Consider the following 14,792-nt stretch of genomic DNA (forward strand, 5'->3'; position numbering starts at 1 on the left):
TGATCAGGGGGAAACCTGTGCTAACAATGCATGCATGCAGAGAAATGACAGGGAGAGAAGGTGACTTAAAAAGAGAAAACAAACAAAAGGAGACGGAAAGAAACTGTGGCACGACATGAGCATGACTGTAAACAAAGCAGACACACACACACACGGTCTGCAGGACAGTGGCGGATTCACTGTGAGGCCGACACACACACAAACGTACTTACAGGAGGCATGCAGAGACACACATACACACGCTTACAGTCATGATGGGGTGCCACAGATTGCTGACAAAAGCTGCCAACACAGTGAACAGCTCGGCTCTGTCTGCAGCTGAATGTGACTGAGACTGTGTCAACATGAACGCAGGAGTTGTTGCCCCCCCCCCCCTGTGTCTCAAAGTTCCTCGAGTTCAGACAGAATCCGAACAGCTGAAAACACAAGAACAGTCAGATTTCCCTGTGTTTACAACTCCCTGCTGGTTCTGTTGTGTTTATCATGCGACCACGTATTAAAGAAGTCGTTTCTATATCAGTCACGGGTGCAGGGTGAGGCCGGCAGAGTCCCTCCGTCCCCTGCAGGCATCATTGTTGTGCTCACAACATGAATCACCTGCTAAACCAGAACACAGGACAGTACAGTGGTAACACTAGCCTGCTGCCACAACAGTGCTCCACTTCTCTGCAGGCAGGCAGGCTCGGTCTGATTAATGCAACACACCTCCTGATTCTGTCCGTAGAGACTTGCAAAGAAAGAGCAGCACTGTGTCTTCAAACGGGGCAGGGGAGGGGTTTTTGTGTTTCCAGAGCATCGACCAGTTTGTTTTTAGAAACCACCTGCAGCTAAGTAACCGCTTATTGAAACAGGGGAAACTAACAGCAACATAGGATTGAGTAATTGTGCACATAAATAAACCACTGCCAGGTCCCTGAGGGGGGGAACAAGTCATCAGATTTAGCTCAAACCTGAAGGGAGACGTGAACTCTGCAGAGAAGAGAAGGGTAGCGTGTTGGAAATGTAACCTTACTGACACAGAGTCCTGATCTAATGGAAATAGATGTGAGATGCAGGGGGTTAGAGCATGTGCTGAGTCACCCAGCGCCTTCAGTGACTCAGCAGCTTCTCTTATTCCATTACAGCCACTGGTATTTTTACAACAGCAATGTCCAGTGAGCTTTTTTTCACCCCCTCTCTCATGCAGGCAGACAGAGAGTGACCTCAGGGGAGAGAGCCAATGTGACATTGAATTTCTGGATGTGAATGGAGCAGGCTGGTGTGGATGTAGCTTCTAAAATTGGGATGATTGCTTCGTCTGATTCAAAATTACAGCAATAAAGGGATCTTTAAATAACGCTGCAAACATCCTGAACAAGAACACTCAGAAACAGCAGCTTTTAACCTCCGTCTGTAAAACACACTTTATGAAATGCAATCTTTCCTCACCTGTCGTCCTCTCCTTCAGCATGCTGAGTCCTGAGTCCTGCAGCAGCGGCGACCATGAAAGCGCTCGCCTCAGCAGACATCCCCATGTGGGCCAAAGTTCCAGCTGTGACGCCAATCTCCCCGGCCCCCTCTCCGCCGGCTGCAGCTGCCCCCAGCCTGGGGAAACCCAGCAGGCCCTGGTGCTGGAGCAGGAGCTTCTGTGCGTCCTCCAAGTGAGAGGCTTTAAAGGAGCTCCCTCCTCCTGGGATGTTGGCGAAGGCTGCGGCGCCATGGGCGAGGAGAGGCTGGAGGACAGCTGTGAGAGGCATGTAGGGGTTCCCGTGGATGGGCGCTGTCGGGACTGTGGCAGTGGAGTGGGGCTGGATTTGTGGTTGAGGGTGAGCTGGGAGGGTCTGTGGATGTCCGGTGAATGCTCCCTGTGCAGGTGGGGCCACCTGACCCTGAGCCAGCTGCTGGGTAATGCCGACAGCTGGCTGGACTGGGACCCCTGGGACAGGTGTTATAGGAAGTCCTGTTGTAACATGTGGTGGTGGAGGCTGAACCTGGGTCTGGAAGGGAGCAGTGGGCTGGATGAAGTCTGGTTGTCTGACATTCCCAAGGCCCATGACTCCTCCATGGAGCTGGGGTCCAGGGTAGCCCCCCTGAGGTTGAGCCTGGTGGGGGTCCACGGCGTAGGGCAGCTGCTGGGGAAGTACTGCAGGGGGAGGCTGACTTACACCCGTCTGTGGTACAGCTGTAGCTGGTTTCTGCATGTGAGCCCCTCCAGCCATCTCCTGGGGTGAAACATAGGCCAGAGGAGTGGCTTGGGCCATCCCTTGTGGAGGGCTCTGCATGGCTTGTGGACTAGTGAAATCCTGGCTTGGCTGCTGGTACGGCTGCAGTGTGTGAGGCGGCTGCACAGCAGGTATTCCCTGATTAATCCCAGTATTACCCGCCTCAGTCTCTGCAGCCACCTCTGCACCTTTTGGCGCCTCAGCTGTCGCTTGATGAGGAACCTCCTTTTCGTAATACTCTGTACAAGTCCAGCGTCCTTTGCGGAACGGCTCAGAGTTAGTGTCTAATTTGACCACCCTGAAACGGGAGCCTGTGGCCGCCTGCGTTTGGGTGGGCTGGGGTTGAGTGTTGGGAGCAGTAGCAGCAGACGGGCCCTGTCCTCCTCCTCCTTGCCCGGTCCCAATAGTGTTGTCAGAAGATGAAGCAGCAGCAGCAGAGATAGCAGATATGTTAGAAATGTTCACACCACCTTGTAGTTGAGGATCCCCGGCTGTGACACCAACAACAGCGGCTAAAGGTTGGGTTGTCACACCTGCAGGTTTAGTGTTGTCCGGCCTCTGAGTCAGGCTGGACCCAGTTTTCATCGCTGGGCTTGAAGTCGCCAAAGGTGCAATCGGAAGAGCTGGTTCACCTCCCCCCTGGCTGTCAGAGTGATGCTGGTGGGGCTGAGGATAATAATGATGAGGCAGGGTCCCGTTTACCATAGAGGCATGCTGCTGGGAGCCCTGGGGGATGGAATGAGGGTGAAGGGGCTCATTGGGCGACACGAGTCCAGGTGTGTCAACCCCGTGGAGACTGTTCAACGTCTCATCAGAGGAGCTTCTCTCGGGGACACCAGTATCTGTCGCCTTGGAGACTGAAACATCCAGCATGTCAGAGGAGGAGAGGTCTTCTGTGTGCGACTCATCCATGTCATCATAGCTCTCTGTGTCGTCTGCTAAACTGTTGTTACCGCTCACATTGATCTGAGCTGATGTGACACTGGTGATCTGGAAGCCACTCTTCTTCTTCACCTGGGCTCCAGCAGAAGCTTGGGACTGCTGCTGCTGGTTCTGCTGCTGGTGGTGGTGGAGTCCAGGAGAGGAGGATCCAGCCTGGGCTGAGGTGTCATCAACCGAGCTGACTCCAGAAGCCCCGCTGCTGCCCCTCCTGAAGTGGAAGGATGATTTTCTGCTCCCAGACCCCTGGGGGTCTCCAGAGAAGTCTTGATGGTGCATTCTCGTCCTTAAAGGAGTTAGCAAAGGCCAAAGAGGAGACTAGCTTACAGATGCGAGCTAGCTAGGTCAGCAGAGCCATAAGTGAGAAGTCAGATGATTTATGTCCTTTAAAATCAACCTCTCAAGACAGAAATTATAGCTTATATATGTAATCCCTCTTCTTAATATACACAAATCGAGATTAAACACTAAATTAAAAAAAAAAACAAAGAAAGCGAAATTAAGCTAACAGCTCGTTAGCTGGAAGCTGTTCTGGATTAGCAACGGCTCAAATAAACTTGGCTCACATATATATACAGCTTCTTTATGTCTTCTGTTAGTGTCACAGCTGAGAGAGAGAATAAATAAGTCTAGTCCTGGATGGTCCTGATGCTCACAAGAGGTCTTTAAACTGGATGTGGACGCTGATTAGCTGCCCGGTGTGTGTCGCAGAAGCCAACCGCCGTCGAGCCTCCTTTCTCCCAAAGCAGAATAATACACACCTTCCGAAGGTCAAACTCCCTCTAATATTCTCACACAGCCTCCTGTAAGTAGTATCCGTCTTTGTAGTGGTGGAAAGTGCTCATTAAGTCCATCTCGATGCGCCTTACAGAGTCCGTGTTTGCTGTCTCATTGCCGGTGACCAGCAGCAGCTAACGGGCTGTCAGTCAGAGGGAGGGGGAATGCAAACAGTGAGACTGCGCATGTGCACGTCGGCCCATTTCCTTATACTTGTGTAACGTTCAGGCTCAACTGTGAAGTTGGAATTTACACAATCCATTGAGTTTTTTGCGCATAAATGTGAAGTGAATTGTTTATATTGTTATAAAAGCGTTTTTATTTCACGTTACTCTTTTGTTTCTTATTAATAATGTGTTCTAAGCTTTTAGAGATAGAGATATACTTTATTTGATCCTCCAAATGGGGGAAATTATTTTAATAATAATAATAATAATAATACTTTTAGACGCCTTTCTTTCTTTAAAGGCGCCTTTCTTAGCACTCAAGGACACCGCACACACACACACACACACACACATATATATATATATATATATATATATATATATATATATATATATATATACACATACACAAATTTACATTAAAGGAAACAAAATCAAAGTCAAAATGAAAGCAACATAAACTAACAGAGTAGTAAGAAAAAAATAGAAACAATAACAAAAATGACAGTGCAATTGGAGTCAGATGGAGTAGGCGGTTTTGAACAGATATGTTTTGAGTTGTGATTTGAAATGGGGGAAAAAAATCAGTGTTTCTGAGTTGAGGTGGCAATGAGTTCCAGAGACAGGGAGCAGAGCGGCTGAATGCTTGGCACCCCGTAGTGGTGAGATGGGCGGAGGGGACAGACAGGTGTATGGAGGAAGAGGATCTGAGGGAGCGGGAGGTAGTGGGAACATGGAGGAGGTCGGACAAATAAAGGGGGGCGAGGTTGTGGATGGTCTTGAATGTTAACAGGAGGACTTTGAATTGAAGCCAGTGGAGCTGTTGGAGGACAGGAGTGATGTGGTGGATGGAGGGGGTTTGGGTAATGATACGGGCAGCTGAATTCTGGACCAGTTGGAATTTATGGAGGGATTTGTGAGGGAGGCCGAGGTAGGCCTGCTTTTGTTACAGCAGCTTATAACACAGGACAGGGGAATAAAACAATGTACTTACATAGTTAAAACCTATAATAACAATAATAATAGTAATGATAATAAAATAAATATGGCAAATATTACAGATATATATAAACGCTATGCACACTTCTATCTGATCCATCTGTCTATGATAGAGTTGACTATTTTACAGTATTTTTTAGAGCAATTGAAGGCATCATCAGTCTCTGGGGCTGTGTTTATTTATTTTCTTGGAAACCACTGTTTTGGGAAGTGCTGCTATTAGATGGGAGCCAGATGTAATAACTACACTGTATTGATTGATGTCTTTGATGCTACTCCAAACACAGTTGTTTTCCAAGTTGATTATATGTATTATTGATCATTATAAGCTAATTCAACTTGCTTCTATTCACATGGTTCTCAAAGAGAGATTTCCCTTTATTAAGTCCAGTTTGTTGCAACTTGGGGAAGTTTCGGTCAGAGCTTTGTGTATTCAAGTCGCCTTTTGATGGGCAGGGTCATAAGCCAATCATTGCTGATTACATATCAAGCAAAACAAGTCCAGGCACAAAGACAGAGCTGATCCCTTGTCTCGTATAGGGCCGGCTTGTTCTTCCAGGCTAAAGGCTCTATACGGACCCTCCTATAAAGATTCAGTAACCCACTCAGAGTTCAATCTATGTGCCTGCCTTCTGGCAACAAAATCACATGTTCAACATATAACAGCAGGTATGACTGATGTGCTGCCAGAGTGAAGGGGAGGAAGAGTTGAGACACGCCTGTCAGAGCACTTCCAACATGTCAGCATCATGGCTATTCATAAACACATCACATGCACCTGAAGGGGAGGGCGGGCTCTGGGAAAGTTCCACTCTGAAGTCTGATTCCAAAGGTTGCGTAATGTTGAAACTGCAGAAGGTAAATAGAGAGATGTAAGCCATGCTTTTCTGTAAACGTTCAACCTGAATGTCCGGTGCGTTTCTGAGCGACCGCAGCCTCCACTGATAAGACATTTAGGCCGTGTTTGGATCCAGACGGGAGCGCTCTGTAATTTATGCGTCAATTTAAATATTAATAATCTACATAAAGCTTAGAACTTAAGCACATTGGATACAAGTTTATTGACGTAGATCATACCAACATAGTGATACATACATGATAAAGCAGTGTTTGTCTAACATCATCATGTTAATAGTCATGTGTATCACTCACTGGGGTAAAATGTTGTGAAAGAGGCTGTTTCTTGCTGTTAAAGCTCCTGTGAGAAACTTCCTGTTACGGTTGATTTTGGCGCCCCTGCGGACAAATTATCAAGTTAAGGGGATTATACATAGAAGCACTAAAGCACTTAATAAAAACAAACTGACGTGTGTGTTGAACAGACAAACACAAAGAAAACATGGGTAGATCACAATAAAACTGGAGCTGAACTTTGTTCTGTTTACATGTCAGGTTCAGGGTGTTCCTCAAACTGATTACTCCTTAATAACACATTTTATTTATTTAGCGCTTTTCAAAACACCCAAAGACTCCAGTGATGTTTCACAGTTTAACAACACTGACACAAACAGAGCGTTCTGTGCTTTAGGAAAATATTTACAATCAGCAATCAAACATCCCGTCAGATCGAGCGTGAGCTGCCGTCACTGATGCTTGTTGCAGGTTCAATGACGTCGGTTTTTGAAGGTTGTGACACGCACTCGGTGGTGGCATCACTCTTGAGCCAGAAACTGTCTGCAACAACAGAAAATGGGACAGAGATTGCTAGGTTTGCATATTTTCCCTTTACATTGTTTTATTTGGTGTTCATAGTACCAGTTCTGGACATTCCTCTACAAAAGACCATGTGTTACATAACTTTCTTCCTTATCCCTTCAGGTAAAGTAATGCAGATGTTTTCTGGCTTTCTCTCCATCTCCTCTCCCGCCTCAATGTCTTCGTCTTCAGGGCTTGAGGTAATGTCTGCAACACAGGAGGAAATGTTTTAAACACTTGCTCTTTACAGGACGTTAAATTTCATATGAATACATCTGCTTTTTCTCTCTGTAGTGATAATATTTACATTCTCTCAGAGCATGCAGAGGCCTTATTATGGAAACAGAGTGGTGACATTTAAGGCCCACAATGATGGTACAGCATGTCTGAGAGGCAATCACACCAACAGATACAGAGAGTGAAGAGAAAACTCCAAAGTGACCTTTAGACAGGAGAGGCACGTTGCAGAGAAACCTCCTTACATGACTGTCCTGACACACACAGGATACTTAAACACAGAAATAGGACTAAAAAACAAAAATCAAGTCATGAGAAGCCTGTTGTTCCAGGATAAACCCTTTATTTTTAAAAATCATGCCCCGTGTGAGGCTCGAACTCACGACCTTCAGATTATGAGACTGACGCGCTGCCTACTGCGCCAACGAGGCCTGAAAACCACTATGAATGGTTTTCGAAAAAAATGCACCTTTTCCTGGAGTATTTATCACTTCTTTGTTCCCTTTCCCATTATTCCCAACAATCTTTATACTTCACTGTCAGCTGTCCGGTGTGCGTGGGCTCCAACTGTTTGTATATGGTCCTGACTCTGCGCAGGGGCAGAAAACAAGGTGGCTTAGATCCCATCACTTCTGCCAGTCAACATTAAAACTAGTTCATGCTCCTAACTCGATCTTTGTCATCTATCGTTCATTATCATGTCTTCCCCCTGTAGGAATGGATCTACACCAAAACAACAACAATGTATCATGACCACAACATCAATGCTTCAGTTTCTCTGACTTAGAGACGCAGACTCTCAGGGAAAAGTTGCCAAGGAGAAGTGATACATTCAGGTCTACAGTATGACTTTCCTAAAAGGAAAAAGGAGATGTTGCATTGGCCGGGAATCGAACCCGGGCCTCCCGCGTGGCAGGCGAGAATTCTACCACTGAACCACCAATGCTCACATACTGCTGAAAATGGAACGATACACGAAAACAGAACTGGTCCTTCATATGAAAGTTCTCCCACAGTGGAATCAGACTGTTTACTCTGTTACTTCTCTTCTTAAAGACCTCTTTGTTCGAGGGATGCCTTTTGATTAATCCGTGCTGTTTTGCAGACAGAGAGAGTAAGGCAAAGGGCAAGACAGATTTTTTTCACCCAATCAAACAGCTTCAAGGATTTCAAAGTGTCCAAGCATTGATATGTCCCAGCTGAGCCTCATTCAGCAAGACAAAAACAGCTAATTATTGTGGTGCTATTCTCATGTCTCAAGAAGTGACCATCTGAGTCATGTGCACAGTAACGAATCAAAACCAGTGCCCCGTGTGAGGCTCGAACTCACGACCTTCAGATTATGAGACTGACGCGCTGCCTACTGCGCCAACGAGGCCTGAAAACCACTATGAATGGTTTTCGAAAAAAATGCACCTTTTCCTGGAGTATTTATCACTTCTTTGTTCCCTTTCCCATTATTCCCAACAATCTTTATACTTCACTGTCAGCTGTCCAGTGTGCGTGGGCTCCAACTGTTTGTATATGGTCCCGACTCTGCGCAGGGGCAGAAAACAAGGTGGCTTAGATCCCATCACTTCTGCCAGTCAACATTAAAACTAGTTCATGCTCCTAACTCGATCTTTGTCATCTATCGTTCATTATCATGTCTTCCCCCTGTAGGAATGGATCTACACCAAAACAACAACAATGTATCATGACCACAACATCAATGCTTCAGTTTCTCTGACTTAGAGACGCAGACCCTCAGGGAAAAGTTGCCAAGGAGAAGTGATACATTCAGGTCTACAGTATGACTTTCCTAAAAGGAAAAAGGAGATGTTGCATTGGCCGGGAATCGAACCCGGGCCTCCCGCGTGGCAGGCGAGAATTCTACCACTGAACCACCAATGCTCACATACTGCTAAAAATGGAACGATACACGAAAACAGAACTGGTCCTTCATATGAAAGTTCTCCCACAGTGGAATCAGACTGTTTACTCTGTTACTTCTCTTCTTAAAAACCTCTTTGTTCGAGGGATGCCTTTTGATTAATCCGTGCTGTTTTGCAGACAGAGAGAGTAAGGCAAAGGGCAAGACAGATTTTTTTCACCCAGTCAAACAGCTTCAAGGATTTCAAAGTGTCCAAGCATTGATATGTCCCAGCTGAGCCTCATTCAGCAAGACAAAAACAGCTAATTATTGTGGTGCTATTCTCATGTCTCAAGAAGTGACCATCTGAGTCATGTGCACAGTAACGAATCAAAACGAGTGCCCCGTGTGAGGCTCGAACTCACGACCTTCAGATTATGAGACTGACGCGCTGCCTACTGCGCCAACGAGGCCTGTAAAAAGTGTGTCTCTTTATTTTCAGAACTGATGCATGCTTCTCTTTGGTGTTGATTGTGTTTAACTGTGTCCTCTTTTTCCATTACTTGTTCTCATCAGTGTCTAGAACCCTAAAGCTGCATTTCCACCCAGCAGTACGGTTTGGTTTGTCAAAAGGTACCAAAATAACCAACCCACACTGTCCTACTTCTTGGCACCCTTTTTGCAATGTCTAGGGGGAGCTAGTACGGAGTCCTGGCTCTGCTAAGGGGCAAGTACGTGGCCTGGATCAAACCACCAACCTTATCCCAACCATTAGGTACGAGAGTTGGTTTATACACTACACCCTGAACTCTGCTGGATACTCAACGTCTTTTTCATCTAGGAACGTAGCTAAGCGAACTTTCCTCTACCCCTTGAAGCCTTCACTTAAGTGTTCCCCAGGATTTCAATGGATTGCTCTCACTGCTGAGGTCATATCTTGATCATTCTCCTTTGTTGGATACTAAACCTAGATGCATAACTTTGGCAAAGTTTATTTATGGAAAAAGTCCACAGTGCACAAGTGATCCACCCTGAAACAGCTCTTCCACACTGTCAAAAAAGGGATATTGCATTAGCCGGGAATCGAACCCGGGCCTCCCGCGTGGCAGGCGAGAATTCTACCACTGAACCACCAATGCTTACATACACACAAATTGGCCCCAAGTTGAAGGACGAACGAGGAGAACTGGTCTTTTACCCACAAAAGTTCTCCCACATAGGTATCTTCAGTTTCTCTGACTTTGACACAAGCAGACTCTCAGGGAAAAGTTCCCAAGGAGGTCTACAGTATCACTTCCCTAAAAAAAAGGAGATGTTGCATTGGCCGGGAATCGAACCCGGGCCTCCCGCGTGGCAGGCGAGAATTCTACCACTGAACCACCAATGCTTTCATGCTGACAAATTGGCCCCAAGTGGAACGACGCACGAAAAATGTAAGTAGGAAAGATGGTTCCTGACCCATAAAAGATCTCCCACAGAGGTATCTGAAGTTGGCCCAAATATGAACCCATAACAGAACATCCGGACACTGTGAATGTCAAACCCTGAGGTCTTTGTTGATATCCCCAAACTCAGGCCCCTTAACACTGAACAGCAACAACCTGTGATCCTCCTTGTGGTGTAGTGAGAAGTTAAACTGTGTGATCAGATCTGACATACAACCAGCAGAGACTATGTTCATAAGCTAACTAAGGGTCTTGGAGAAGGAGAGAACCCCGTCAGGACATTCAGGCCTCTAACTGCAGGTAATTCAAGGCAGAACCACAAAACACGTGCCCCGTGTGAGGCTCGAACTAACGACCTTCAGATTATGAGACTGACGCGCTGCCTACTGCGCCAACGAGGCTACAACAACACTAAAAATAAATGCCTTCAAAAAAAAACTCTATTAGTCTACTGTGAAAATTTGTTAATGTTCAAGCTCATGGTAATTTACCAATTACAGTGAAACTGTGAGTTACTTGAAACAGATGAGGCCTGACACCATGATACGTTGGGACTAATATATTTGACATGTCCACAGCCGTCTGAAAAGGATGTTGCATTGGCCGGGAATCGAACCCGGGCCTCCCGCGTGGCAGGCGAGAATTCTACCACTGAACCACCAATGCTTACATGCAAAAAACATGGCCGCTGGTGGAACAATGCATGAAAACAGTTAGTAGGAAAAACTGCAAAAAATCTGACATAGAACTAACACAAACCATCCTCATAAGCTAACTAAGGGTATTGAAGTAGGAGACGAGCCCGTCAGGACACTCACGCCTGTAATGGCAGGTAATACCACAAAACACATGCCCCGTGTGAGGCTCGAACTCACGACCTTCAGATTATGAGACTGACGCGCTGCCTACTGCGCCAACGAGGCTCAGAAAGAGGCATAAATAGGTGCCTAAAAAAAAAAAAAAACTCTTATTATTCTACTGTGAAAATAGACTACAGGAAGCCAGAGTGAAGCTTCTGCATAAATGACTTACCTGAAACCTGAGGAGGCCATACACCAGGGTAAGTAATCGACCAAAATAGTAAGTATATGCAGAGCATTCAGAAAATTTTAAAAGCTGTAAGGCGTACAGGGATGAAAAGGGATGATGCATTGGCCGGGAATCGAACCCGGGCCTCCCGCGTGGCAGGCGAGAATTCTACCACTGAACCACCAATGCTTACATACCGCAACATTAGCCTCTCCCGAAACGACGACTGAGAAAAGACTGAAGGAAAAATGGCCTTTGACCAGTTCTCGGCTGTAAAATGGTTGACAATAACTTATCTTGCTCTGTCTAACCTGGAATGGTGCGACGTCAGGCTCTGGCTACACTCGCCTTTTTTCAATATGAGAGAATCCAGGGGACAGGGGTGAGTGAACCCACAGCTCCTTACAGCAACAACAACCAGAGCGACATACCTCTCTGCCGTTCAGAACAATGAGCAAATTGATTGACAACTTCTGATGGCGTGATTTCATTAAGGTCAAGGAAAGTGGTTGGAAGAAGACAAAGTAGGTACATTTGGGGGATGTCCTACCTTAAGTGAGGTGCTCATGTGATCTCTTATGTGTTTCCAGATTAAGAAAGAACACCCTGTCCCTGGTGAATCTGCCCCAAAGAGGACAGAGACTGACCTTGCATTGATCTGATGGAAGTTAACTGTTATCGTCAAATGCTCACACATCCAGCAATGATTGTGCACATTCAAAAATGGCAGTGGGAGGGGCTTGGACATCTCCTCGTTAGTATAGTGGTGAGTATCCTCGCCTGTCACGCGGGAGACCGGGGTTTGATTTCCCGACGGGGAGTATAGCTACCCTTTTCTTTGCGTACCATTCGTTATAAAGGTTGAAATAAAAGCTTTAGTTCTTCTGTAAATCAAAAATTATAACTCCCACTTATATACTTGTTCCTCTACCTCACAAGAGGACTGAAAAACAGTGTCACAACATGGCATTGCTACTACTATTATAAACTCACAGCTAAAAACAATCCTGAAACTGTTATATCATCCTGTAAAGGTTGGAGAGTGTGTTTTCTTATTTACACGACTGAAGTGGAAATGCAGTAAAAATAAAAAGGAATGTTGCATTGGCCGGGAATCGAACCCGGGCCTCCCGCGTGGCAGGCGAGAATTCTACCACTGAACCACCAATGCTTACATATAAGCTCTCCTAACCCAAGAATTTTTGAAATGGAACGAAACAACAGATACAACACCAGCAAAGGAATGCAGCACAGCAGCCCGTTCACAGTGAGGAATCCAGACTTCAGTCCTTTGCATATCAATGACTGCATACAAAATCAATGTAACAAAGTCAAATAAACCTAAAGGAGAAAAGATTTGTGTTGAGTGAGTTTTAAGATGAGGCGGCAAAAACAAAAAGTTGTGCGCCCAACGTGGGGCTCGAACCCACGACCCTGAGATTAAGAGTCTCATGCTCTACCGACTGAGCTAGCCGGGCTTGTAACACAGCAAAGAATGATCTATTTATAAACCAGGCTAAGTCATGTAATGTTTAACAATTGAACTCAAACAAGACAGAGATCATTTCAATCAGACCACCACACATAACTAAGCAGTGAATGCCATCTAGTGGTCAAATGCTGGTAAAGATTTTCCTGATTACTTCTAAAAGCTCCACATTGACTTAGACCGAGCTATAGCAGACTCTTTACTACCCTACGAGCCGATGAGTGCAATGAGATCCTCAGGCAGAGGTTTACTGTGCATTCCTAACACAAAAACAAGAAAAGGAAAGGGGTCCAACACTCTGGAACCATCTGCCCGGGGAGATCAGGTCTGCTGAGTCAGTGAGCTCTTTTAAATCCCTGCTTAAAAAATACTGTTATTGCAGAGCCTTCCTGGATTTTATCTGAATTTTATTTTACTTTATTTTATTCTGACTGTCTTAAGAAACACATTTTAAAATACTTGTATTCCTTTAGAGTTTTTTAAGGGGAATTTTATGTATTTTAAAACAGGCTTTATTATCTTTATCTTGACTATGATCTGCCTGTTTTATTTTGCAGCCCATGTAAAGCACTTTGTAAGTTGGTTTTTGAAAAGTGCTCTACAAATAAAATCAGACTTATTATTCTGATTAGCAATAGAAGTAGCTACACAGTTATGAGTCTTTCACATACTATGCAAAAGCAGTTTATTGGACATATATTTGTCTTCAGACACTAAAAAAAAGACATTCTGCTGCATTATTTTTTTTCCCCATTTGACAAAAATTGATTCAATCAATCACGAAACAGTAAAAAAATGTGTTAAAATGCAAAACAAGTGCCCCGTGTGAGGCTCGAACTCACGACCTTCAGATTATGAGACTGACGCGCTGCCTACTGCGCCAACGAGGCCTTAGAGTACTACTTACCGGAAGTGTTTAAAAATCCGCCCCGAATATGGCGCTCTCTGTGTGTGCTGTGTTACCTATCCGGTAACATTAAATCAATATAAGATAAGATTAACACTTTAAAGCTCTAACGTTGTATATAAGACGCAATAAGAGCTGTAGTTTCCACATTTAAGCTCCACAAAGGCTGCTTGTGCGAGAAAGCTGTATTTAGTGTTGTTGTTGTAGTACCTTTAATTGTCCACTAGGTGGAGCCAAAGCGCCTAGCATGTGACGCAGCAGGAATGTGACCGAGTAACCCTAGCGTCCACTGCTGTCACTACACCTGCAGCGTACACAGAATTACATCTATTTGAGATATTATATTAAAGTACATCTTTTCAGTTAGAAAGACCACGAGTAATATTTTGACCATGTTCAAAATATCAAACCGTTAAAAAAGTTAATCTACTAAACTTTAATGTCGTCAAACTGCAGAAAACATGTTCATATTCGACGTTAAAACCAAGTTATAGACTCACTATCCTGTTAATAAAGGTGTAATAAGCATCTACAGCTTGTCCTTCAAGGTAGGTCACCTGCCCGTGACATGACCTTTAACCTAGCTTAAACTTACACATGCTATATGAGCATTTTACACGGTTTTTACAAAGCGTTATAACTTATATAATCAATTAAAGGTGATGGGTACTCACATAAGTCGATGATTCCATAAATGAAGATGATTTTAATGCAGTTTGAAGCATCTTCCAGGCACATTACGTCGTTACTAACTGATGCTTCGTCTTCTGTAACCGTCCAGCTCACCTCTAGACATTGAGGCACCTTCAATTAAACAATAGCCAATCAGGAAAGAGCTGCTTGGTCACGTGACGTGCAAAAAAAACAATCAGGACCCCAAAACATGAAGGTGGAAAGTTTAGATGCTGCAGTTACAGTGCCTGTTAGGAAAGTAGGTATTAACTGAATTAAGTTTAAAGCCTATTGAAGTCACCTTGTTGCACTAGCCAAAGCTTTTATGATATGAAAGTTGATTCAGACAGTTAATTAAGAATAGATCTGTCAATTAATGCTGA

At 44.9% G+C, this 14,792-nt stretch overlaps 1 protein-coding gene and 14 non-coding genes across 18 annotated transcripts in view; 1 reads left to right on the plus strand and 14 right to left on the minus strand.

Annotated features, from left to right (window-relative positions):
• Nucleotides 1-14,593, minus strand: part of LOC117808090 (TSC22 domain family protein 1-like) — a 31,692-nt gene extending 17,099 nt beyond the window's left edge. The window contains exons 1-5 of one of the 4 annotated variants that reach the window (XM_034677571.1): nt 14,412-14,593; nt 6,882-6,985; nt 6,236-6,757; nt 5,862-5,932; nt 1,429-3,426 (exon numbers count right to left, since the gene is read on the minus strand). In XM_034677571.1, coding sequence (XP_034533462.1) covers nt 1,429-3,419 — 1,991 coding nt within the window. In that variant the 5' untranslated portion in view covers nt 3,420-3,426; nt 5,862-5,932; nt 6,236-6,757; nt 6,882-6,985; nt 14,412-14,593. Of the gene's footprint in view, nt 1-1,428; nt 4,242-5,861; nt 5,933-6,235; nt 6,986-14,411 lie in introns of those variants that run through there. The other 3 variants (XM_034677570.1, XM_034677568.1, XM_034677572.1) reach the window with 3 other exon arrangements.
• On the minus strand, nt 7,374-7,446 carry trnam-cau. The gene has a single exon. It is a non-coding gene; the product is annotated as a tRNA-Met (tRNA).
• trnag-gcc lies at nt 7,891-7,961 on the minus strand. The gene has a single exon. It is a non-coding gene; the product is annotated as a tRNA-Gly (tRNA).
• trnam-cau lies at nt 8,321-8,393 on the minus strand. The gene has a single exon. It is a non-coding gene; the product is annotated as a tRNA-Met (tRNA).
• Nucleotides 8,838-8,908, minus strand: trnag-gcc. The gene has a single exon. It is a non-coding gene; the product is annotated as a tRNA-Gly (tRNA).
• Nucleotides 9,268-9,340, minus strand: trnam-cau. Its single transcript has one exon. It is a non-coding gene; the product is annotated as a tRNA-Met (tRNA).
• Nucleotides 9,936-10,006, minus strand: trnag-gcc. Its single transcript has one exon. It is a non-coding gene; the product is annotated as a tRNA-Gly (tRNA).
• On the minus strand, nt 10,184-10,254 carry trnag-gcc. Its single transcript has one exon. It is a non-coding gene; the product is annotated as a tRNA-Gly (tRNA).
• trnag-gcc lies at nt 10,908-10,978 on the minus strand. Its single transcript has one exon. It is a non-coding gene; the product is annotated as a tRNA-Gly (tRNA).
• Nucleotides 11,163-11,235, minus strand: trnam-cau. The gene has a single exon. It is a non-coding gene; the product is annotated as a tRNA-Met (tRNA).
• On the minus strand, nt 11,460-11,530 carry trnag-gcc. The gene has a single exon. It is a non-coding gene; the product is annotated as a tRNA-Gly (tRNA).
• trnad-guc lies at nt 12,091-12,162 on the plus strand. Its single transcript has one exon. It is a non-coding gene; the product is annotated as a tRNA-Asp (tRNA).
• trnag-gcc lies at nt 12,442-12,512 on the minus strand. Its single transcript has one exon. It is a non-coding gene; the product is annotated as a tRNA-Gly (tRNA).
• Nucleotides 12,747-12,819, minus strand: trnak-cuu. Its single transcript has one exon. It is a non-coding gene; the product is annotated as a tRNA-Lys (tRNA).
• trnam-cau lies at nt 13,648-13,720 on the minus strand. The gene has a single exon. It is a non-coding gene; the product is annotated as a tRNA-Met (tRNA).
• Nucleotides 14,594-14,792: the final 199 nt, after the last annotated feature.

This window comes from Notolabrus celidotus, chromosome 24, assembly GCF_009762535.1.
Source record: "Notolabrus celidotus isolate fNotCel1 chromosome 24, fNotCel1.pri, whole genome shotgun sequence".
Lineage (NCBI taxonomy): Eukaryota > Metazoa > Chordata > Actinopteri > Labriformes > Labridae > Notolabrus > Notolabrus celidotus.